Raw genomic sequence first — 24,031 nt, forward strand, 5'->3', positions numbered from 1 at the left:
ATGCATATACCCTATAGCTTCAGAGTATGATTGTTCTCGGCTTTAATATTTTTAAGATTGTCTAATAATTTATAAACTGTACCATTTTTATGTTTAAACTTTAAGTAGAACTTTAAAAAGAAACACCAAATAAAACCTACTTAAAATTACATTGCGAAAGTAAATCTAAACAACAACTTTGTTGTTTAGATTTACTTTCGATAAACAAGTTTGTCAACAAATAACTCAGCCATTTTGTTAAAATATAAAAACAGAACGTGCGAGAGGGAGACGTTTAACAAAGACCTATCTGTCTTTAACTGTTAGCCTTGCGAGAATTTTGTTATTGAGACGGCAGTATCAGATAGTTTGGAAGTTACCGATAAACTCTAGTAGCTAATCGAGTTTAACTGTAGGTAGAGTATTGAGACCGGTCGTTACGACTTGCCGCCTATGAACGAACGTTTCCTGAGGGGTAGAGGGGGATATGTTTCTTGTACTTATGCATTATTGGTACATCGGTATGATTTACTAAAATGTATTAGTTCCCAGGTCATAAGATTAAAAAAAAACTATTTTGGGTTGTCATTTGTGAACCGTGATTCCATTTTCAGAACTAATGTTGTCATAGTTTGTTTTTCGAAATTTGAATTTCAGAGCCGGTTTTATTTTTGTGCGTTACTGTGGATACTTCGTCTCCTCCATCACATCAAATATTTAATTCCGTATTATAAAATTCCAAGATGACTGTAAGTACTATTAATAAAACAGTATTTTGTATAATTTTTTATAACATACTTACTTATCGTGAAGTTATAACCTCTAAATTAACACTGTGACTGTGTTGTTTTTATGTTTTAAGTTGATAAGAAAGAGATCAAGTAGCTTTTTAATCAATTTTAGTCGTTAGCTGCTGCTCAAGTTCAGGAAGTTCGATCAATAACAAGGATTGAACGGATTGGAGCGCATTCTCATATACGAGGGCTTGGCTTAGATGATGCATTGGAACCCAGGGCTGTCTCTCAAGGCATGGTGGGCCAGAAGATGGCAAGGAAAGCTGCTGGAGTCATATTACAGATGATAAGGGAAGGTATAGATCAAATTTTGTAGTTGCCATGGTAACAAAATAATTGAAATTCTCAGATATTAAATTACCTAAATCAATATAAATTATACGAGATAATAATGATTATAACTGAATCAACAATTCTTAATTAGTTAGCTTTTACCATTTTATATGTCTATATAGAGTGAAAATGTAAAAAAAAAATTTAGAACTAACCACATTTTTGAGCAATTCACTCACACTAACACAGTGTCATACCAATAGCGGGTGTAAGATGTAGCTTGTCACACACACTGGCCTGTTTTTATCAGTTGTCTAACACCAAGGGACTCTATCTAGACATATTAATTATCTTAGGCACTTAGTTTACTTTTATTTAAAAGTAAAAAACCTTTGGCAATGGCTCTGCCTTTGCCTTTCCCATTTACGGGAAAAAGAAAATAAAATGTATCCCGTCGGGGTAGGCACACACAACAGCATACCACTTCATTCTATCCCAACAAACCTCATTCACAGTCTTTCTCCTATCATAAGTATTAGGATTGAAATTAGTAAACTGTTTTTTAGTAAGATGTATTTTTAATTATAACTTATATAACAAGAGTTTCGTGATCTTCGTGTAGCTTCCATTACGGTGAAGGGCAAAGAGAGAGCAGATTCTATAAAGGAATGACATAGATTGAACAGTATGCATACAGAGAACAAGTACTATTTTATAGACATATTTTAACAATTAGTCTTTTCATACACGCTTTGGATCTTTCCTTTTTTCAAGACATTACCAATTTGGTAGACAAACGTTCCACGAGATTCTCTAAGACTGTTTTGCCCTCATTGATTTGTTATTCTTTCTTTACTCATTTGCTCCATGTGTGTGTTGCAGGTAAAATAGCAGGCCGTGCTGTATTGTTGGCTGGACAACCAGGAACTGGCAAGACAGCTATCGCTATGGGACTTGCACAAGCCTTGGGACCAGATACACCTTTTACAAGCATGGCTGGTGTGTATTTTTTATATTTTACTCTAAGATCATTTTATATGTCTACATAGACTGTGACAACTGTGTGTTTAACTAGATGATCAAGATGTTCAGCTGATGGTAATTGCTACACCTTGCCCATTACAATGCAGTGCCCCTCAGGAAATCCAATGATTCTGAGTGGCACTACAATTGCACTCTTCACTTTGAGACATAAAATATTGTCTTATTTACCCAGTAATTTCACTAGCTGCAGCACCCTTAGACCAAAACACAGTAATGTTTATACAACTATGTTGTGGTACCCATAATCTAGCTGGCATCCTGTACAAACGAGCCTCCCACTGGTAAAAAGTCTGGAAATAAGGGGTAGAATGCTCCACAGTGTTCTCTTTGCATGTTAATTGACTTCCTTTTCCCGCGATAGTATCTTCTGTACAAAATCCAGATGGCAATTAATTGATCATGCACTAGCAAGAAAATAAAAACCCTAATGGAGACAAAATCGGCAGACAGTCTGCATCGGCTACCCGGCAACCGGGACATTTGAAAAGAGCCTGACCGTTGCTCAGCCTTGCCTTAAGTTTATTTGCATAAGTCATTCGAATCACGAATTTCTTCTTACATTTTATAATGTTTGTCTAGCAAGGGGTTGGAACTATCAAAAATGTCTGTCTAATGTCGAAATATCATCTGCTTATTAACCAAGTATTATATAAAAATCAGCTTTTATGCTATGACATAAGTAAAATTATAATTTCATGAACATTAAGTGTGTCTGGCAAGGGGTTGCCACAATGTTAAGTGTCTGGCAATGAATAACGTAATTTTTAATAATATTCTGAAGGGTAATACCGAAAAATCACACTTTATTATTTGATGTATTTAGATCTGTATTTTACACACCTTTAGTACCGGTTACCTGCCAAAGCCACTGTAAACCAAACTCCATAATGGTCCATCTTTCTTACCTGTGTGTGTGTTCTTAACTTTCAGCATTTATAAAATATTTAACGTTTATTTGACGTTGAATATGTGTGAAAATTATTTGAGGAAACTACTATGTATACTTCACAGCCATACATCTCTGGACCTCGCTGGAACGTGAAGTCTCCTGTCTCCTCCCGTTTAACCTATCACCCCCTTGCGCTCGTTTTGTTGCGTCAGTACAGTTTACAGTTTCATTACCTTCAGTTACATGTCTTGATATTTTCATGCTATCACTGCTTTATTTCGGAAGTATTCATTGTTAAGTTTTGACTTTTGTTGTTAATACTTCTGTTGTGTCTGTTTTGCTATAATAGTACTGTCAGTAAAATATATATTTTTTACTTAGCCCATTCTTTAATTGCATCATCATCATCATCACTACATATTATATAACAAAGTGCTTCACTGCGTCTCTGTCTGTATGTTCGTATAAACTCATAAACTACTGCACCTATCTTCACACTGTTCGATAGATTCAATCGATAGCATGGTTCTCAATGAAGATTTTAGTAAATGACCTCCTCCTAAACGGCTGGACCGATTTTAATGACACTTTCTTTGTGTCTCCAGGTCGATTCGAGAATGTTTTAGATTCACAATTAAACTACCACCTAAACGGCTGGACCGATTGTGATGATTTTTTGTGTGTTCCAGTGAATTTGAGAATTGTTTAGATTCTCAATTCCGTCCATATAATATAATTCTCCTGCTCATGTTAGTGAACTCCTCCTAACGACTGGACTGATTTTTCAAATTTAAGACGTGTGTACAGTACACCTAGTTTTTGTTTATATTATTGAAATTTGTTGAAGATGTCGTAAAAAATCAGCTGCCTGGGAGCTTTGAACGATAACGCTGTTTAAACCCTTTGAGACATAACAAATTGTAGCGGGAATGTAAATTCGTTTGCACAAATACGATATTAATCCTTATCATTTTCTAATGGCAGAACAGAGTGTGTCGGCTAGTAATAATATTAATAATCAGCATCACCACACAACAGTGGGAGGCTCCTTTGCACAGGATGCCGGCTAGATTATGGGTACCACAACGGCGCCTATTTCTGCCGTGAAGCAGTAAGCATTATTGTGTTTCGGTCTGAAGGGCGCCGTAGCTAGTGAAATTACTGGGCAAATGAGACTTGACATCCTGTCTCAAGGTGACGAGAGCAGTTGTAGTGCCGCTCAGAATTTTTGAGTTTTTTCAGAATCCAGAGCGGCACTGCATTGTAATGGGCAGAGCGTATCAATTGCCATCAGCTGAACGTCCTGCTCGTCTCGTCCCTTATTTTCATAAAAAAAAACAACACAACACCTTTACATCAATCTGTATTCTGTAATAGAGAATAAATAAATCGTAGTTTATTTATTAATAACTAGCTGACCCGGCAGACTTAGTACTGCCTCAATCGATAAATAAAATATCTAAATTTTTGTATAAAATGAAGTTAAAAGTGTTATTAACCGTGTTTTAAGGAAGTTTATTTTTTAAGTCCTGAGAAAGTTAGAAAGATATAAAAATTCTAATTACTTTTTCATTTTAAACTATTATTTTTATTTGAACGACGGAGGACACATCATAGTAAAATCATAATAGATGTTTCTATTCAATTCCGAGTATTTTCATATTTTTTCAACCTATTAAACCTTCTCTGGACTTCCACAATTAATTCAAGACCAAAATTAGCCAAATTGGTCTAGCCGTTCTTTAGTTTTAGCGAGACTAACGAACAGCAATTCATTTATATATATATATATATATATATATATATATAGATAATATCTTAGTGATGCTTGTTTTGCACACCGTACCAAAGAGACTATGTGACGTCATCGATGCTAGATCCAGAGATATTTAACCGGGTGGTAGAAGCCTTGGCCACACAATTATATTGTTGTAAGTTATAAACCACCCATTGTTATTTTCAGGGTCCGAGATATATTCGTTGGAAATGAGCAAGACGGAGGCATTGACGCAGGCAATTCGGAAGTCAATCGGTATTAGAATAAAGTAAGTTATTTTTTTTGTGTATACCCTCATATACTGTGTATCATTTGAATATACTGTGGATTAATCTCTAGGTTCGTGACGCGCCTGAGTAATGACGTCACGCACTACTCTCCCTTCCTGATGGTCGATCATCTTATCAATTCCTTATATGTTTTTGCTTTGCGAGCATTAATTTTGTTATTTTTAGTTATTATACGTAGGTATGCTATCTTCTTCCCTCAAATATATGCGAAGGGAACGATGGCTGGTCCATGCGTCAACTCTGGAACGGGTGCTGCTTGTGGTGCCAGGTCGACCTGTTGTAGTTAATGAATCATTGAAATTGAATAGGAGGAGAAACGAGCGTACGAGTCACATGTTGTTAAGTGATCTACGCCGCCAACAATCTCTTGCAACACCAGAGGAATCACAGGAGCGTTGCCGGCCTTTAAGGAAGGTGTACGCGATTTTTTTAAGGTACCCTTGTCGTATCGTCCCGGAAACACCGCACAAGGAAGCTCATTCCACAGCTTCGTAGTACGTGGAAGAAAGCTCCTTGAAAACCGCACTGTGGTAGACCGCCACACATCCAGATGGTGGTGATGATATCCTAACATTTGTAACGATATTGTAATATTTGTTTCAGAGAAGAGTCAGAGATCATAGAAGGAGAGGTGGTTGAAGTTGTGGTGGAGCGTGGTATCGGAGCAGGTGGTGCCAGGACCGGTCGGTTGACCTTGAAGACAACCGACATGGAGACAAACTACGACATGGGAACGAAGATGATTGACTCACTGCTCAAGGAGAAGGTGAGCTATCGGTTTATTGTAGAGATTCTCAAAAACACTAACACTAAACGCTAAATATATTTGTCATTAGATTAGTAATTCATAAAAAATGTAGATGGCTCTGTTAATGTTACCTAATATTATGAAACGCGCTTTTATTATTTTTCCGTCTCTCTGACTGTATAGGACATGTTTTGGTTTTGTCGTCATCAATAGGAGATTTGCAACTGGACAACATCCTCTCGTGCTCATCTCGCTCTGTTGCATTGGATACTTTTTCAAGTACCTTCACAGCGATCTAGATTGTTGGGTAGTTTTATTTTAAAACTATCCTCAACCAGCGTCCCCATCTGTGCCGTCAACGGACCGTGGATACCGCCACTCGCTTTGACTCCGCCTACGTTATCCAGTTCTGTCGGTTCCGTTCGTAACGCTCTCGTCACGTACTCACCAGCTTACTCCCCAAGTCAAGAAATCACCGTTCCCGTAACGCTGTCTTCACGCAATCACCAGCTTACTCCCCCAAATCAAGAATTAACCGTTCGCGTAACCGCAGCGTTCGTTCGCAACGCTCTCGTCACGCCATCACGAGCGTACTCCCCCAAATCAAGAATTAACCTTTCGCGTAACCGCTAGCGTTCGTTCGCAACGCTCTCGTTACGCAATCACCAACTTACTCCCCAAGTCAATAAATCACCGTTCGCGTAACGCTAGCGTTAGTTCGCAACGCTCTCGTCACGCCATCACGAGCCTACTCACCCAAATCACGAATTAACCGTTCGCGTAACCGCAGCGTTCGTTCGCAACGCTCTCGTTACGCAATCACCAACTTACTCCCCAAGTCAACAAATCACCGTTCGCGTAACGCTAGCGTTCGTTCGCAAACTCTCGTCACGCCATCACGAGCCTACTCACCCAAATCACGAATTAACCGTTCGCGTAACCGCAGCGTTCGTTCGCAACGCTCTCCTCACGCCATCACGAGCCTACTCCCCAAATCAAGAATTAACCGTTCGCGTAACCGCAGCGTTCGTTCGTAACGCTCTCGTCACGCCATCACGAGCCTACTCCCCAAATCAAGAATTAACCGTTCACGTAACCGCAGCGTTCGTTCGTAACGCTCTCGTCACGCCATCACGAGCCTACTCACCCAAATCACGAATTAACCGTTCGCGTAACCGCAGCGTTCGTTCGCAACGCTCTCGTCATTCCATCACGAGCCTACTCCCCAAATCAAGAATTAACCGTTCGCGTAACCGCAGCGTTCGTTCGTAACGCTGTCGTCACGCCATCACGAGCCTACTCCCCAAATCAAGAATTAACCGTTCGCGTAACCGCAGCGTTCGTTCGTAACGCTCTCGTCACGCATTCACCAACTTACTCCCCAAGTCAATAAATCACCATTTGTGTAACGGTACCGTTCGTTCGTAACGCTCTCGTCACGCATTCACCAACTTACTCCCCAAGTCAAATAAATCACCATTTGTGTAACGGTACCGTTCGTTCGTAACGCTCTCGTCACGCATTCACCAACTTACTCCCCAAGTCAAATAAATCACCATTTGTGTAACGGTACCGTTCGTTCGTAACGCTCTCGTCACGCATTCACCAACTTACTCCCCAAGTCAAATAAATCACCATTTGTGTAACGGTACCGTTCGTTCGTAACGCTCTCGTCACGCATTCACCAACTTACCGTTCGCGTAACGCTATCATAGACAAATGCTTACTGGAATGGGTTCGGACGTATAACGTTTCCCGCGTTTATTGCCAAGGCTGCCTGACATTCGGGAATCTTCAGAATTATCATTGTATTGACAGTGTTGTCAACGATATAGTCAACAATAAAATATGAAAACAAAATTTATGATTTTATGAAATATATATATATATATATATGTATGTATGTATGGATATATACATGTTTATTTATTTATAATCGCTTATAAAATGCTCACAGAATACCTTTATTCATTTATGGTGTATGTGGATGATGCAGCTACTGTACTCAATAACTTTTGTATTAATTTACATTTATTTTTTTGACTTAGTTACTCGTGTAAGACATTGACTATTTGACGTTTGAGTGTGTTTGTTGCATCATTTTACATTTTACATATTATATTGTAATTGAAATGATCTGTAAATCTTGATATAAAAGAGTGGCAATGAGTTTTTTTGCTACTTCTTCTCATTAGCTCAACCCTTCACGAAGTAGCGGTAGATTCAATAAGAAAATTTTTTTTTTGACACTCATAAGTGTCATTTCCGTGACCTACGTGAATAAACTGATTTTGATTTGATTTAAAATGATGCGGGACTTGAAACCGCGACCTCTCGCGTTCCGTGCGAGCAGTTTCCAACTGAGCCAACCGTTCGAGTGACGTATCGTTGATCTTGTTGAACAAAGCAAATCTTGAATGCTTTGTTCAACTTTCAGGTTGTGGCTTCATCTACAGGATCTACTTTACAGTTGATAACCTGCTCAACCCCAATAATTGCATATTAGGAAATTGACTTGAGATGTCTTGCAAATCTATTAGATAGAATTCAAATTTTATTTGTGAAGATTTTTTGATGTCATTTTTAATATACTAGATACTACTACCGCCTCGGAAACAAATGGCGCTCTGAGAGAGATGAAGCGGCGCAAGAAACTCTCTCAGCATTATTTTTTTGCGCTGTTTTCAATATTTGTGTATTTTATACAATAATGTACAGTCATTTCTATCGCTATAAAATAATCATAATCAAGTCCCAGACTGTCCGATCTCTTAGATATTCAGCTGTGGAGTGTAAGGATTTACGACAGAGCCATTTTATATAAAACATTTAAATTTATTTATAGATAATGCCTGAACAGTGGCTAACATACAAATTATTCTTGGTTTATTCTCAGTTATAACTTAAATCCAAGTTTATTTGCAAGGCCGTTAATAAGTTCTGTGTGTTACCTTCAGGTGCAAGCCGGTGACGTCATCACCATAGACAAAGCAACGGGGAAAATTAATAGACTGGGCAGAAGTTTCGCGCGTGCCAGAGACTATGACGCTACCGGTAAGTTATATTTAATTAAACTATAGCTACTGGAACAGGTGTAGAAGTTTACCAGTGGGAGGCTCCTTTGCACAGGATGCCGGCTAGATTATGGGTACCACAATGGCGCCTATTTCTGCCGTAAAATAGTAAAGTGTAAGCATTACTGTGTTTCGGCCTGAAGGGCGCCGTAGCTAATGAAATTACTTGGCCAAATGAGACTTAACATCTTGTCTCAAGGTGACGAGTGCAGTTGTAATGCCGCTCTGAATTTTTGGGGGTTTCAAGAATCCTGAGCGCCACTGCATTGTAATGGGCAGGGCGTATCAATTACCATCAGATGAACGTCCTGCTCGTCTTGTCCCTTATTTACATAAAAAAAGGGAGTGGTAATTTAAAAGCACACAATTCTTATAATCACCGTATTTGAGACAGAATTTTCAGGACAGACTGAGAATTATTCACAGTTCGATCAATACTCGAATTTTAAGTTTTTGCGCCCAAACAAAGGCCACCCTCCGGGATAACGATGGGAAGGTGGTGAATGCTCATGCATAAGTGCATGCATCACCAGTGGGAGTCTCCATTGCACAGGATGCCAGCTAGATTATGTGTAAGCATTGCTGTGTTTCGGTCTGAAGGGCGCCGTAGCTAGTGAAATTACTGGGCAAATGAGACTTAACATCTTATATCTCAAGGTGACGAGCGCAGTTGTAGTGCCGCTCATAATTTTTGTTGTTTTTCAATCCTGAGCGGCATTGTAATGGGCAGGGCGTATCAATTACCATCAGCTGAACGTCCTGCTCGTCTTGTCCCTTATTTTCATTAAAAAAAAACCAACACAGTCGACTGTGTTGTGTAAACATTAAACCGTTATTTATTAAGGTGTGATATATTTTGGTTGCCGTTTTGAAGATGTTTTATTTATTTTTAAAATGCTTAAGTGAATGTGCAAATGTTTAAATTAATTTCGGATAGATTAAATATCATTATTCTGTATCAAACTTTATTATTTTATGCAATAAGTCTTTCTTAATTGCATTTCGAATCTTGCTTGCAGCGCCATCATGAAAATTGAAAATGAAAAAATTATATCATTTATTTCAGTACCAAAAATGGTTCAAACATAATAGTGGATGTGACCTATTAAGTGAGTAACACCTGTGCCAAAAGGCCACGCTCTTCCATAAAAATTAAAATTAACAGCACCAAAAACCAGGGATCATAAATTAAGTCTAAAAATATAATGTAACAAAAGAAAAATATTATACAAACAGGATGTCTGTGTGTGTCTGTTTGTGTTTGTGTGTGTGTGGGTGTGTGTGTGTGTGTGTGTGTGTGTGTGTGTGTGTGTGTGGGTGTGTGTGTGTTTTTTTTCTGAGGGGAAAAATACTTTTACGTAGGCCAATACCGATAAAAAACCGCCTCTTCTTCTATCTCCTAAGCCCCCATGGAATCCTCGCAAGGCATTTCTTCACGGGGGGAGAATTTAGCTTTTGCTATTTCCAACTAAAAACTATAAATTTACTACAGTGGCTTTTCTTGCCCTCTCTAACCTTCGCAAGTATTTTAGTATTTCTGCCGCGTATGCACTAGTTGCATCCCATGCATTCGGATATCAGGCGGTAGGTCCAGCGTCCCTTACTTGAAGTACTCCAGCGTTCTTGCCTTGTGTGTGTGTGTGTGTGTGCGTGTGTGCGTGTGTTTGGTGTGTGTCATTGTTACTTTTCGTCAAATACTACTTATTGTACTTTCAAGAAGGTATACCTAAAATTTACTCCGTGTAGTTAAATAGCTCTTCCTATTCCATATTTATGATTTTATGTATTACAGCTTTCACATTACAATGACTAAATAAAATAATGGTCCCACAAAACCATCTTGATGGTTAGTCTGTGGGATCAGTGCAACCTTAATTATAACATTTAGCAACTTAAATAGATGTAAAGTTATGGAGTATTTTTTGTACACGTGGAGGTAAAAAATTCTATACAATATTATTTAACACTAGCTGACCCAGCAGCAAACGTTGTATTGCCATATAAAGTAATAAGAAAAAAAAAATGATTAAAAATTTGGGGAATAAAAATAGATGACGATCGATTCTCAGACCTACCAAATATATCGTACTACAATCTTAATATATATATTTCTTGTGTGCGTGTGTATGTCACTGAACTCCTCCTAGACGGCTGGACCGATTTTGATGAAAATTTTTGTGTGAGTTTAAGGGGATTCGAGGATGGTTTAGATTCACAATTGAACTACCTTCTAAACGGCTGGACCGATTTTGATGATTTTTTTGTGTGTTCCAGTTAATTTGAGATTGGTGTGTGTCTGCAGGTGGATTCGAGAATGGTTTAGATTCACAATTGAACTACTTCCTAAACGGCTGGACCGATTTTGATGATTTTTTTGTGTGTTCCAGTGAATTTGAAATTGGTTTAGATTCTCAATTCCGTCCATATAATATAATTCTCCTGCTCATGTGTATGTTAGTGAACTCCTCCTAACGGCTGGACCGATTTTTCAAATTTAAGACGTGTGTACAGGACAACGTCTGTCGGGCCCACTAGTTATTTTATAAGACTGCCATCTTGCAACTATAGAGAGAGGATTTGTGTATGGAACAGAAAAATATAAAAATCGCGATACAAAAATAATTGTAGATCGTAGAAGGGCGAAAATTTGAAGTTGTACGTATTTTGCAATGCTGAATTATAGTGAAAGAAAATTGATGTTTTTATTTCATTCCGAGCATTTTCAAATTTATTCACCTTTAAAACCTTCTCTGGACTTCCACAAATTATTCAAGAACAAAATTAGTCAATCGGTCCAGCCGTTCTCGAGTTTTAGCGAGAATTCAGCAAACAGCAATTCATTTTTATATATATAGATTACTAAGGTCTCTTATTATAACTCATAGATTTCAACCAAGTGGTTAAACTTCGTCTATATTCCATTTTGTTAAGTATTCATCTCGAGTTTAAAACCTTTGTATTATAAAAATCATTTGAAGTTATTTAAATTGCTGTATTTGGGAATTATTTAGCAGCTCGGACGAGTAAAAAAAGAAGGACTCCGCGCCGTGATATTAGCAAGTGAAGCACCTTTATGCTAGTGTGTGTGCGGTTACTGGGGATACCAGATACACAATTTTTTCTCCCTTAAATAATCATATATCCACAAATACTTTTATAGTATTGTTTTTACACTTTTTCACAACGCACGACGGCATTTTAAAAATATTTTATTGCAACGGAAACAGTTCTGTCACAGACGATGGCAAATCTCATAATGGCGAGCGATAGGCTTGTATGTGTGGGGCTATGTATTTATACGTTTACCGGCTTGTTTTGGTGCCTCACTGTTATGTAAGGTGACACGGAGTCCTTTTTATTTTACTCGTCCGTGTTTAGGAGTACCAAATTTTATTTGGTTGTTTTAAAAGAACTTATATATACTATATCTGTTATGTCTATTGTAAGGAAACTATAAAACTGTTCAGTTCTATACTAGAAATTATTGTGGTTGAGTAAATTGAGAAATTCTTAGTGTGTTATTTCAACGAGATATCCCTGGCTTAACGCCGACATATACAACGGCGCACGCACATTTTTTTCGACCTTTTAATAGGCGATTGCGAGCCTATACATGTCAATGCTAATGCAGGATATATAAATTTATTTATTTATTGAAAAGGCCAACAGTATAAATATTAGCACAAATTAGTCTTAAAAATAAGTGTACATATAAAAGCCAATTACAGGTCTCTCTATATAAACAAAAATCAACTAATGAGTTTTCAACTTAATCTTATCTTATATCTTTAAACGAGCAATTCTTGTATATATATATATATATATATAAACTGAATGTCGGAAACGGCTCCAACGATTTTCATAAAATTAAGTATGCAGGGGATTTCGAGGGTGATAAATCGATCTAGCTAGGTTTCAATTAAAAAAAAATGGGTTTTATCCATGTTTGAATGAGAAACAGTTAGAATAACATTAGAATACAAAGGTAAATTTCGCCACTATATACAAGACTATAATAGCTCAGATGGGACATTGGGTGATCCGGAAAGCAGAAGACCCCGGTTTGAATCCAGATGTCCTATTAGTTTTTTTTTTGTTCAAGTTTTGTACATTCTTAAAAATCCGAGCAAGGCTCGGTCGTCCGGATATTTTACTTTAACATAATAATATGTATAGTTTAAACATTAAAAGAATAATATTATGCGTATGAATGCGAATTTAATATATATATATCTATTATTATATTATATTATACATTATATGTTCAGGGCAACAGGCACGATTCGTGCAGTGTCCGGAAGGAGAACTGCAGAAGAGGAAAGAAGTGGTTCACACTGTGACCCTGCACGAGGTGGATGTTATTAACTCCAGGACTCATGGCTTCCTGGCACTCTTCTCTGGTGAGTTCACTTAGTTATTAATTGATTAAGGAATTGCCTCCGCTGAACTCCAACTAGATACGGCAGGCGTAGTCGCATAGTGCGGTAACTTATACTACGCCCAAGCGGGCGTACTCGAGCCGGACTCGAACTATGTGTGACATTAACGTGCCACACGTTCTGTAAAACTTTGTAAAAATAATACCAATACTTAATCTAAAGCATAAGTGTGATAAATATTGTTTCATTACCCATTCTCGGAAAGTAATGTTGTTTTATCTGATTATTGGGTGGAAAATGCTGCTTCCCTCCATAGAGATGGGAAAAACTCATACAAATTACTTCCCACCTCAGGGCCGGAATGAACTTTAAAAATAGAACTGCTGTCAGCTGTGAAGAGTTTTATGTAAAAAAAACTAATTAAAAAAAATGCTGCGGCCATGTGACTTTCTAAACAGCCAGTGTGAACTTAGCGCAAACTTCTTTGAGCGGAATAAGCCGCAAAAATTACGCGGTGAGTTCCATATTTAAAATTCAAAAAGTCGACATAAATTGTCCTAATTTGACAATTAATTTTAAATAGGTACTACTTATATTATAACATATTATCTATGAACAGTTTAGATAAACAAATAGTTTTTATTTTCCTCATATTTGAAATGAAAAGTAGTGTGTTTAACACGGGTAAAAGAATCAATTCCTACTCAGACTATAGCCGCCCTTGCTGCGCTCGGGTGTCTAAATACCTCGGGAATTGATTCTTTCGAGCCTCGGTTAACAATCTAATATTTCACCTCTCCAGCACGAAAAGAGAGCTATTGTTACGTGAAAACTCGCAGCAAAAACGCTTTTCGCTGCGAGCGTGAGGCAAAGTGATTTAAAAGGCATAAAGGCATTTATTTTCTCAAAATTGATTCCTTTAGAATTGTTTTTGATGTCAATTTTCTTATACTACTAGATACTACTACCGCTTCGGAAACAAATGGCGCTCTGAGAGAGAAGAAGCGGTGCAAGAAACTCTCCCAGCATTCTTTTTTTGCGCTATTTTCAATAAAAATATACAATATTGTACAGTCATTTCTATCGCTATAAAATAATCACAATCTAGTCCCAGGCTGTCCGATCATTTAGATATTCAGCAGTGGAGTAATAGGATTTACGACAGAGCCATATTTTTTATAAAACATTTAAATTTATTTATAGATAATGCCTGAACAGTGGCTGGGACTTTATTATAAAAGTGTATACATTTACCCTTAAAGCTATTATGTATCTTAAGCCTACTAGAGTTAGTTACAAGCAATCCCTTATTTCTAGTGTTATAATAATGAAAATCACTATTAAGAGCAAAAAGGTGACGATTTTTGTGAACGTTTATTAAATTTTCATAAATGTGCTGACAATGAACAGTCATAATATTAATTTCTTTAAATTTTTCTTTCTTTCTTGAGAGACTGTCTATAACCAAGCTGATATATAGCACGAACAGCTCTCTTTTGCAGTGCAAACACTGTATCAATGTCAGCAGCATGACCCCATAGTAATATACCGTACGTCATGATGCTGTGAAAATAACTGAAGTACACTAATCTAGCGGTCGCAACATTCGTGTACTCTCTAATCTTTCTAACTGCATATGCCGCAGAGCTGAGTCTATCTGCTAGATGGGTAATATGTGGACCCCACTGAAGCTTTTTTTTCTAACATGATAATATTTAAATTTCGAACCTCACGTGACCATACATCCGGGAATTACTCCGCGTTAAAAAAATAAACAATGCGATCCGGTGCGTTCCGAAACTCATGTCAGCCTAGCGTATTAGCTCATTGTCACAAAAATTAATATGTTACTTATCGAAATTTAGATTTATAATTTTTTGATTTTTTTTATGAGGCTTTGATATTTATAATAAACATTGTTAAATATTATCATAATTATTGTTTCTCTTACTTATAACCTGTAACACTTTTCTCGCTAGTCGTGGTGAAAAGTTGTATGTTTCAGACGAGAGCAATTTTTTTTTGTCTTGTGCCTTTAAATCACTCACTACCTCAGTAGTCTATATTAGAATCACTCGCTACGCCCGTGATTTAATTCTAGACTACTTCGCCAATTCGTGATTTAAAGTCAGCACTCGCAGCAAAATATAACTTTGCTCACTTGTTGAACAAATAAATTTTACGCTTTTTCGCTAGTTAGGTGATCATTTGTATGTGTCACAAAAAGGCTTACCCCCTTATTCATAATAGTCTGCTAACTTAAAGCATTGCTAATTCTCACTCTGTCTTCTTCTATTGACCTAAGTGAGAATGAGAAAAAACACTCCTAAGCGGCTGTTTAAAGTTAGCGGACCATTATGAATATGGGGGTTAGTATTATGTTTCTTTTGCATTTGAATCCCTCACTAAGCTCAGGATTCTTACTTAGAATCACACGCTGAACGCGTGATTCGATTATGAAAAAGCGCAGGTCCGGCCACACATGGAGTATTGCTGTCATCTCTGATCTGGCGCACCCCAGTATCAGCTCGATCCATTTGACCGCGTGCAACGTAGAGCAGCTCGAATTGTCGGGGACTCAGTGCTCTGTGAACGGCTGGATATCTTGGCGTTGCGTAGAGACGTCGCTTCATTGTGTGTCTTCTAACGCATCTATCACGGGGAGTGTTCCGAAGAGCTGTTTAACCTGATTCCTGCCGCCGAATTCCACCTTCGCACGACACGCCACAAGTTAGGATATCATCCCCACCATCTGGATGTGTCGGTCCTCTACAGTGCGGTTTTCAAGGAGCTTTCTCCCTCGTACTACAAAGCTATGGAATGAGCTTCCTTGTGCGGTGTTTCCGGGACAATACGACATGGGTACCTTCAAAAAAAGCGCGTACACCTTCCTTAAAGGCCGGCAACGCTCTTGTGATTCCTCTGGTGTTGCAAGAGAATGTGGGCGGCGGTGATCACTTAGCACCAGGTGACCCGTACGCTCGTTTGTCCTCCTATTCCATAAAAAAAAAAAAAATAGAATGCACCGCTTGCTCGGGATTCAGAACATACACTCGCAACAAAAACTGACTTTGCTCTCTTGTTGAACTAATAAATAATTAAAGTAAGTATTTTTTTTTTCATTTACCACTTGATCACATTTTCAGGGGATACGGGGGAGATTAAGTCTGAGATTCGAGAACAGATCAACTGCAAGGTGGCTGAGTGGCGGGAGGAGGGAAAAGCCGAGATGATACCCGGGGTCCTGTTCATTGACGAGGTGAGTTCCACTTAAGGCGAAGAGTAAGCGGAAAACACGCAAAGAAGGTGTTTTTAGACAAGTTTTGTGGTGAAAATATAGCATTTGGAGCAATGAACACTATCCTGTTACACATACCCTTAAGTCTTACTTGTAGGTTGCTAATGCTTGCTGTTAGTTAAACTTAACACTCCAGAGCTATTATGAACTACCAGTTTTGTTTGCAGTTAAACAAGTTTTTTCTCGGCATGATGCATTTGTTTAGTATACTGCTCTCATAAAAGTTGTTCTTATAGCTTTTACTTTTTTCTGTTGGTACATTTATTAAGATTAGTAATCAATAATGTGGATTAGCTATTAAACTGTTTGCGCCTGTTAAAATATTAAATTTTCGACGCAAGAATTTTGTATATATTGGTTTTGTTACATAGGAGCCGTGAACTCATATCGCTCAAGGTCGCCGGTTTTTACTTTAGTGTGAATGACAGCTGTCGGTTTTTGAGACCGCATCAATGGGGATTCTGTCGTTCACTCGCGGCAGGTGGTGTTTTAGCTTTGGTGAATCTACTCGCGTGGTGAATACGTAAAAATGGACAATTGACAATGAAATTAACTGTTTTAACTAATTCTGCCGTGAAGCAGTAATGTTTAAACATTAGTGTGTTACGGTCTGAATGGCGCCGTAGTTAGTGAAATCACTGGTCAAATGAGACTTAACATTTTATGTCTTAAGGACGCAGTTGTAGTGCCGCTCAGAGTTTTTGGGTCTTTCAAGCATCCTGATCGGCACTGCATTGTAATAGGCAAGGCGTATCAATTACCATCAGCTGAACGTCTTGCTCGTGTCGTCCCTTATTTTCATTAAAAAAAAAGTATAGGAGTATTCGACGGACAGATGGCCGTTGGTGCAGTAAAGTCCTCGAATAGCGACCACGTACCGGAAGACGCAGTGTTGGTAGGCCCTCACAAGATGGACCGACGATCTGGTCAAGATCGCTGGTATACGTTGGATGAGGGTAGCACACGATAGATTGTTGTTGTGGAGATCTTTGGGGGAGGCTATTGTCCAGCAATGGACGTCTTCCGGCTGATATGATGATGATGGTGACATTATACAGCAAGTTGTCCACATTTCAGGCCCACATGCTGGACATTGAGTGTTTCTCGTTCATGAACCGAGCCCTGGAGTCCGACACAGCGCCCATCGTGATAATGGCCACAAATCGAGGCATCACCAGGATCAGGGGCACCAACTACAAGAGCCCACATGGAATACCATTGGACTTGTTGGACAGGTGATATGCAATTTTGTATTGTTAGATTTTTTAAGTGAAATTTTTTTTTTGGTTGGGGATAATCTTATTGGTTCGCGTCACCGACATGCTCATGACTTGCGCTCCCGATAAATAAATAATTAAAGGAATAAACATAATACAGGTAGATAACTTTTGTGAATGGGTTCGACCTCTTATGATCGAAATCTCGCGAGTTCGCGTCACGGAAATGCTTATAGCAGTATACCTGTAGCTATACAGCTGACGTATTGTGAAATATTAGTGCTGTGTATATCAAGTGAAATTGAATGGATTTAGTGAAAATTTCAATGTGTATATATTGTGAATTGTTGTAATCTAATATATAAAATTCTCGTGTCATGGTGTTAAACTTTGAACTCCTCCGAAACGGCTTGACCGATTCTCATGAACTTTTGAGTGCATATTGGGTAGGTCTGAGAATCGGACATTTTTCATCCCCCTAAATGTTAAGGTCCACACAATTTTTTTTTTTTTACATTTTTTTTTAATTTGTTTGATTATGAGTCAGTATTAAAAAATACATACAACTTCAAATTTTCACCCATCTACGATCAACAGTTACTTTTGTATCGCGATTTTAATATCGGCAATACAACGTTCGCTGGGACAGCTAGTAATAATATAATTTTTCACTTAAGTCGCGTTATTTCAAGCATACAACATGTTTTAAATTGAAATTCGTATTATTAAATTGATAATTTTTTGATATTTCAGAATGATTATAGTACCGACTGCGCCCTACTCCCACCAAGAGCTGAGAGAGATATTGAACATTCGGTGAGAATTTTTTTATGATAATTTTAACTTAATTTAAATTAATAATTTGTTATTTTTTAAAGTGTTATAACTTCTGGGATTAATTGCATAACTTAAATTAGGAAAACAAAATAAACGATGCGGGACTCGAATTCGCGATCTCTCGTGTTCCGTGAGAGCAACTTCTTGCAATGAGCCAAAGTAACAAATTTTCAAACATTTTTCGCCATTTCTCGTGTTTGGTGATGAATAAAAACTATTTTTTTTCAAACGGATCCTGATGGATTCGGATTAGGCATTAACGCGACAACACGGTATTTACCAGTGGGAGGCTCCTTTGCACGGGAAGCCGGCTAAATTATGGGTACCACAACGGCGCCTATTTCTGCCGTGAAGCAGTTATGTTTAAACATTACTGTGTTTCACTCTGAAAGTTGCCGTAGCTAGTGAAATTACTGGGCAAATGAGACTTAACAACTGATGCCTCAAGGTGTCGAGCGCAATTGTAGTGCCTCTCAGAGTTTTTGTGTTTTTCAATAATCCCGAGCGGCACTGCATCGTAATGGGTAGAGCGTATTACCATCAGCTGAACGTCCTGCTCGTCTCGACCTTTATTTAATAATAAAAAATTAGCACGCCAGCAAGTAAAACACAGTGTTAACAAACACACGGTATTATATACATCAAGAAATGTTACAGTAATTATGTTTGAGTAATAATAACGTGGTGTTCCCGCAATGTGCGTGCGACACAACCGCCTCGCCCGATAGTTCGTCCCTGACTGACCGCTCGCTAGAGGTGGTCGTTAAAAGGCATAAAAGGCATTTATTTTCTCAAAATTGATTCCTTTAGAATTCTTTTTGATGTCATTTCTTATACTACTAGATACTACTACCGCTTCGGAAACAAATGGCGCTCTGAGAGAGAAGAAGCGGCGCAAGAAACTCTCCCAGCATTCTTTTTTTTGCGCTCTTTTCAATAAAAATATACAATATTGTACAGTCGCTATAAAATAATCACAATCTAGTCCCAGGCTGTCCGATCATTTAGATATTCAGCAGTGGAGTAATAGGATTTACGACAGAGCCATTTTTTTATAAAACATTTAAATTTATTTATAGATACTGCCTGAACAGTGGCTGGGATCAACTGTTTTGAATTAACCTGTTTAATTAAATGCCCCCCGCATTCAATTTTTTCATTAATTGCGAGTTACGGGCGAAGACGTTGATTGAATTTATTAGCTTATTATGTTCAACAGGCTTTCTCGTTGAAGAAAAACAGTTAATTCGTTAACGGATATAAAACTGTTAATAAAAACAGTTTATTGATTATTATAACACTAGAAATAAGGGATTACTTGTAACTAATTCTAGTAGGCTTCATAAGATACATAATAGCTTTAAAGGTAAATGTATACACTGCTATAATAAACTTCCAGCCATTGTCTATAAATAAATTTAAATGTTTTATAAAAAATGGCTCCGTCGTAAATTCTATTACTCCACTGCTGAATATCTAAGTGATCGGACAGCCTGGGACTAGATTTTGATTATTTTATAGCGATAGAAATGATTGTACGATATTGTATATTTTTATTGAAAAGAGCGCAAAAAAAGAATGCTGGGAGAGTTTCTTGCGCCGCTCCTTCTCTCTCAGAGCGCAAGTTGTTTCCGAAGCGGTAGTGGTATCTAGTATATTAGAAATGAGATCAAAAATAATTCTAAAGGAATCAATTTTGAGACCGAGAACCGACTGCGTTCAAGTCACGAGATAACTGTACAAAATACATTCATAATGGTGTTTTGTTGTGTCAGATGTGAGGAGGAAGACTGTCAGATGTCGGCAGACGCTCTGACGGTGTTGACGCGAGTGGCCACAGAGACATCACTTCGGTATGCCATCCAGCTGATCACGACGGCATCTCTGGTCGCCAGGAGACGAAAGGCCACCGAGGTACGTACCACCATAAGGCTTCAAATTCGAATTTTTCCAGCAGCTGTCATAGTTTTTATTTATTCAAATTCAAATATTTTTATTCAAAATAGGATGTGAAATCACTTATTGAAAGTCAAAAAAATCTACCACCCATTCCAAAATGAATGCCTCAGGCCTGAGAAGAATGGGCGCAACAAACTCAGCGGGCTTTTTTTTCCATCAAAAATATGTTTACAAATAAAGTAACATTTACAAAGTAACATTGTACAATTAAACTTATTATTTAATAGCCTGAGGGCGGTCACTCCATTCCCAATCTGTGGTATCATTAAGAAAGTCATTTATGTTATAGTAACCTTTACCACACAAACGTTTTTTAACAATTCTTTTGAATAACGTAATACTTTTGTTTTGAACATTTTCTGGGATCTTGTTGTAAAAGCATATACATCGCCCCACACTTACTAACTCGACTTAGCCGCGTAGTAGGCATCATCAGTTTATGTCTGTTCCTGGTGTTAACATTATGGTTATGACAGTTTCTGGCAAATTCACTTATGTGCCTATGAACATACATTACATTATCAATAATATATTGAGAAGCAACAGTCAAGATGTTAATTTCTTTGAATTTTGCTCTCAACAATTCTTTAGGACCTAGGTTATAAATAGCGCGAATAGCCCTCTTCTGTTGCACAAATATTGTATTAATATCGGCAGCGTTGCCCCATAGCAATATACCATAGGACATAATACATATTCAGACACAAACTAGAGTCGGCCGCAACTATCATGACGTTCGATTATCATAAATTTGTTTGCAAGTCATTTCGAAGCAAACGTCATCGCAACCGATATTAGAATAGAGTTCAAATGAAATTTCTTTGATTTCAGACATGTTCTAAATTCGAATGATAATATTATTATCGAAATCGATGTTATTATTTTACAATAATAACATTTTTACAAAGAAGATATTTGTTCTAACATAAGTCTATTTTATGGTGGTTGTAATGTGCGGTTCTTGAACATCATCAATATGATTTTTGGGTATGAAAAATAATAATATTCGTATTAGGATTGCGATTGTACATATATTATGAGGACTGCAGGGTTCCATAATACCAATTAAATTCCGCAGCTAATAATATAACATAATTCTGTCAGTAATATATGTTATCTAATATCCTCACTACTAAAAAGACTAATACCAATAACACTCGTAGTTGTATTGCAAACATAAGGATTATTCTCAAATGATATCGAACGATGTCACATGAACAAGAATAAGTTTGTTATTAGTTAGTAATTAATTAGTAGTTTACTAAATAACAACTTATGTCATAATTGACCTTAGTCTGTTAGTTATAAGGTCGAGATTCCTTTACGCTGTGGCTTTACAATGTTGTTGTATTTATATTGACGGCGATGTGTATACGTATAAATTAATTCATACATGTAACATTAAAACATTCATTCAAATTAACACCTTATATCGCGCCAGTAATGTTCAAAATCTTTTGTACACGCTCATAAGCTCATAAGAGATTTGCAGAAGAGACGGACGTCTTTTGGCACATTTCGTCGGCGATGTATTTCGCTTTAGCAGTTGAAATGTAACTATTTAGCAAAATGTATAAAATCGTCAAGTTAGTGACACAATTTTGTTAAATTAAAGTAGCACTTACCTGACATACGACACTCCATCGTTTTTAAGTTTGGATATGCTGTTATTTGGACAGTTTTTCACTGAACACTTTGTGTCATTGCGTGGCGTTGTATTCAAAGCGCGGTCGAAACACAACTGAAAAAAACGAAGAACTGAAAAAAAATCGATTGTGATTCTAGTTGTTTATTGTCATCTCATCATCAGCCGGTAGACGTCCACTGCTGGACAAAGGCCTCCCCTAAAGATCTCCACGACTATCGGTCTTGCGCTGCCTTCATCCAACCAATTCTGGCGATCTTGACCAGATCATCGGTCCATCTTGTGGGGGGCTTACTGACCCACCGGTCAACTGTTCGTAGAACTATGTGCCCTGCCCACTGCCATTACAGTTTCACAATGGGCTATCTCGGTGACTTTAGTTTTCCTACGGGTTTCCTCATTTCTTAGAATATATTACGGAGAACTTGTTTATAAAACCTGATATGTAATAGTTATTTATGCAACTGTTGTGTAATAAGGGGTATTAAAACACGAATGTGGGCTTATCACACGAGACGAAGCCGAGTGTGATAAGCGATATATAATAGTATCACATGAGTGTTTTAATACCTAATTATCAACAGTTGCATACAAGACTTTATCTACACCCAGAATATGAATCCTCTAAAAGCTTCTGAAACAGTTAGCTTACTGCTAACATTAAAACACCAGTCCTAGTAGTAACCTAATATCGTTCATTACTGATTATATACAAATAAACTAAGTATTAATGAAAGAATTATTAATTTTAGTAGTAATTTACATTTTGTATAGTACAATTATTAAAATTCACTTGAATATTAGGTTATTTGGCAGTATTTAAAATATCCGGCGGTGTGCTGTCAAAACTTGAATCGCTCAATTTTTCAAGAAAAATGTCGGGATTTTGAATAACCTTTTTTTTTTACGGCGCGCCATGTTCTCGGATTGTGGAACGCGCGTAAACGAAAATGTTCTTTTTTTGAAATCCATACAGATACCACGCATCGAGCAATAATAATGTGGCTGTTTGTTGAAACTCTTTATGCATGAAGAGATCGAAAAAAAAAACAAGAAGTGTTGTTATGAAATTCAGTACAACATTACAACACTCCTTTGGATGATGTAATGGTTATTACGACATTGGGTGTTTTAATGTTGGTAATAAGCTAACTGTTTCAGAATCTTTAATAGAGGATTTAAAGCATGGGTGTAGATAAAGTTGTTTAACGACTGGCACTGTTGTTCAGGTGAGCATGGAGGACGTTAAGAAGGTATACTCGTTGTTCCTGGACGAGCACAGATCTGAGCAGTTCCTCAAGGAATACCAGGACGAGTTCATGTTCAACGACGGATCGGGGGGTGAGTTGAAGACTACCAAATTTCGCAACTTGACTTGAATGTATCAAAAAAAAGTTACGGATTGCACTCGAGACCCGGCAATTGAATTGTTAGGGAATAATTTCGCACGAATTGCTTTATTTATCAGTATAAAAGTACTAGCATTCATGTGACTAAATACAATATTCATTTGTTGCGCTATCGTACACAAAAAATGACAATATATCTATATATATTAAAATATAATTGCTGTTCATTAGTCTCGCTAAAACTCGAGAACGGCTGGAATGATTTGGCAAATTTAGGTCTTGAATTATTTGTGGAAGTCCAGAGAAGGTTTAAAAGGTGAATAAATAGGAAAATGCTGCTAAATTAAATAAAAACAACAAATTTGTTTTTCCTTTGATGTGTCCATACATAATTCCTATGAGAGAATTTATTGACGCACGGTTTGACAGCTCTGCTGTGAAACTATTTCATTACGACAGCTGGGTGCATATTTTACGAA

General features: G+C 37.5%; 1 protein-coding gene across 1 annotated transcript; it reads left to right on the forward strand.

The window, feature by feature from the left end:
* The first annotated feature begins 722 nt into the window (after positions 1-722).
* LOC126973582 (ruvB-like 2) lies at positions 723-23,582 on the forward strand. Its single transcript, XM_050820907.1, has 8 exons — positions 723-728; positions 883-1,069; positions 1,929-2,045; positions 4,943-5,024; positions 5,650-5,762; positions 18,530-18,578; positions 20,375-20,513; positions 23,433-23,582. The coding sequence occupies exons 1-8, from the start codon at positions 723-725 to the stop codon at positions 23,580-23,582; spliced, it is 843 nt and encodes a 280-aa protein (XP_050676864.1).
* The last annotated feature ends 449 nt before the right edge of the window (positions 23,583-24,031 follow it).

The sequence above is a fragment of the Leptidea sinapis genome, chromosome 2 (assembly GCF_905404315.1).
Source record: "Leptidea sinapis chromosome 2, ilLepSina1.1, whole genome shotgun sequence".
NCBI lineage: Eukaryota > Metazoa > Arthropoda > Insecta > Lepidoptera > Pieridae > Leptidea > Leptidea sinapis.

What these genes read in the sequence shown, in the direction of transcription:
- LOC126973582 (XM_050820907.1), top strand. An exon ending in ATTACAGATGATAAGGGAAG is followed by an intron (nt 1,070 to 1,928) that starts GTATAGATCAAA and finishes TGTGTGTTGCAG; the next exon opens with GTAAAATAGCAGGCCGTGCT. An exon ending in TCAATCGGTATTAGAATAAA is followed by an intron (nt 5,025 to 5,649) that starts GTAAGTTATTTT and finishes TATTTGTTTCAG; the next exon opens with AGAAGAGTCAGAGATCATAG.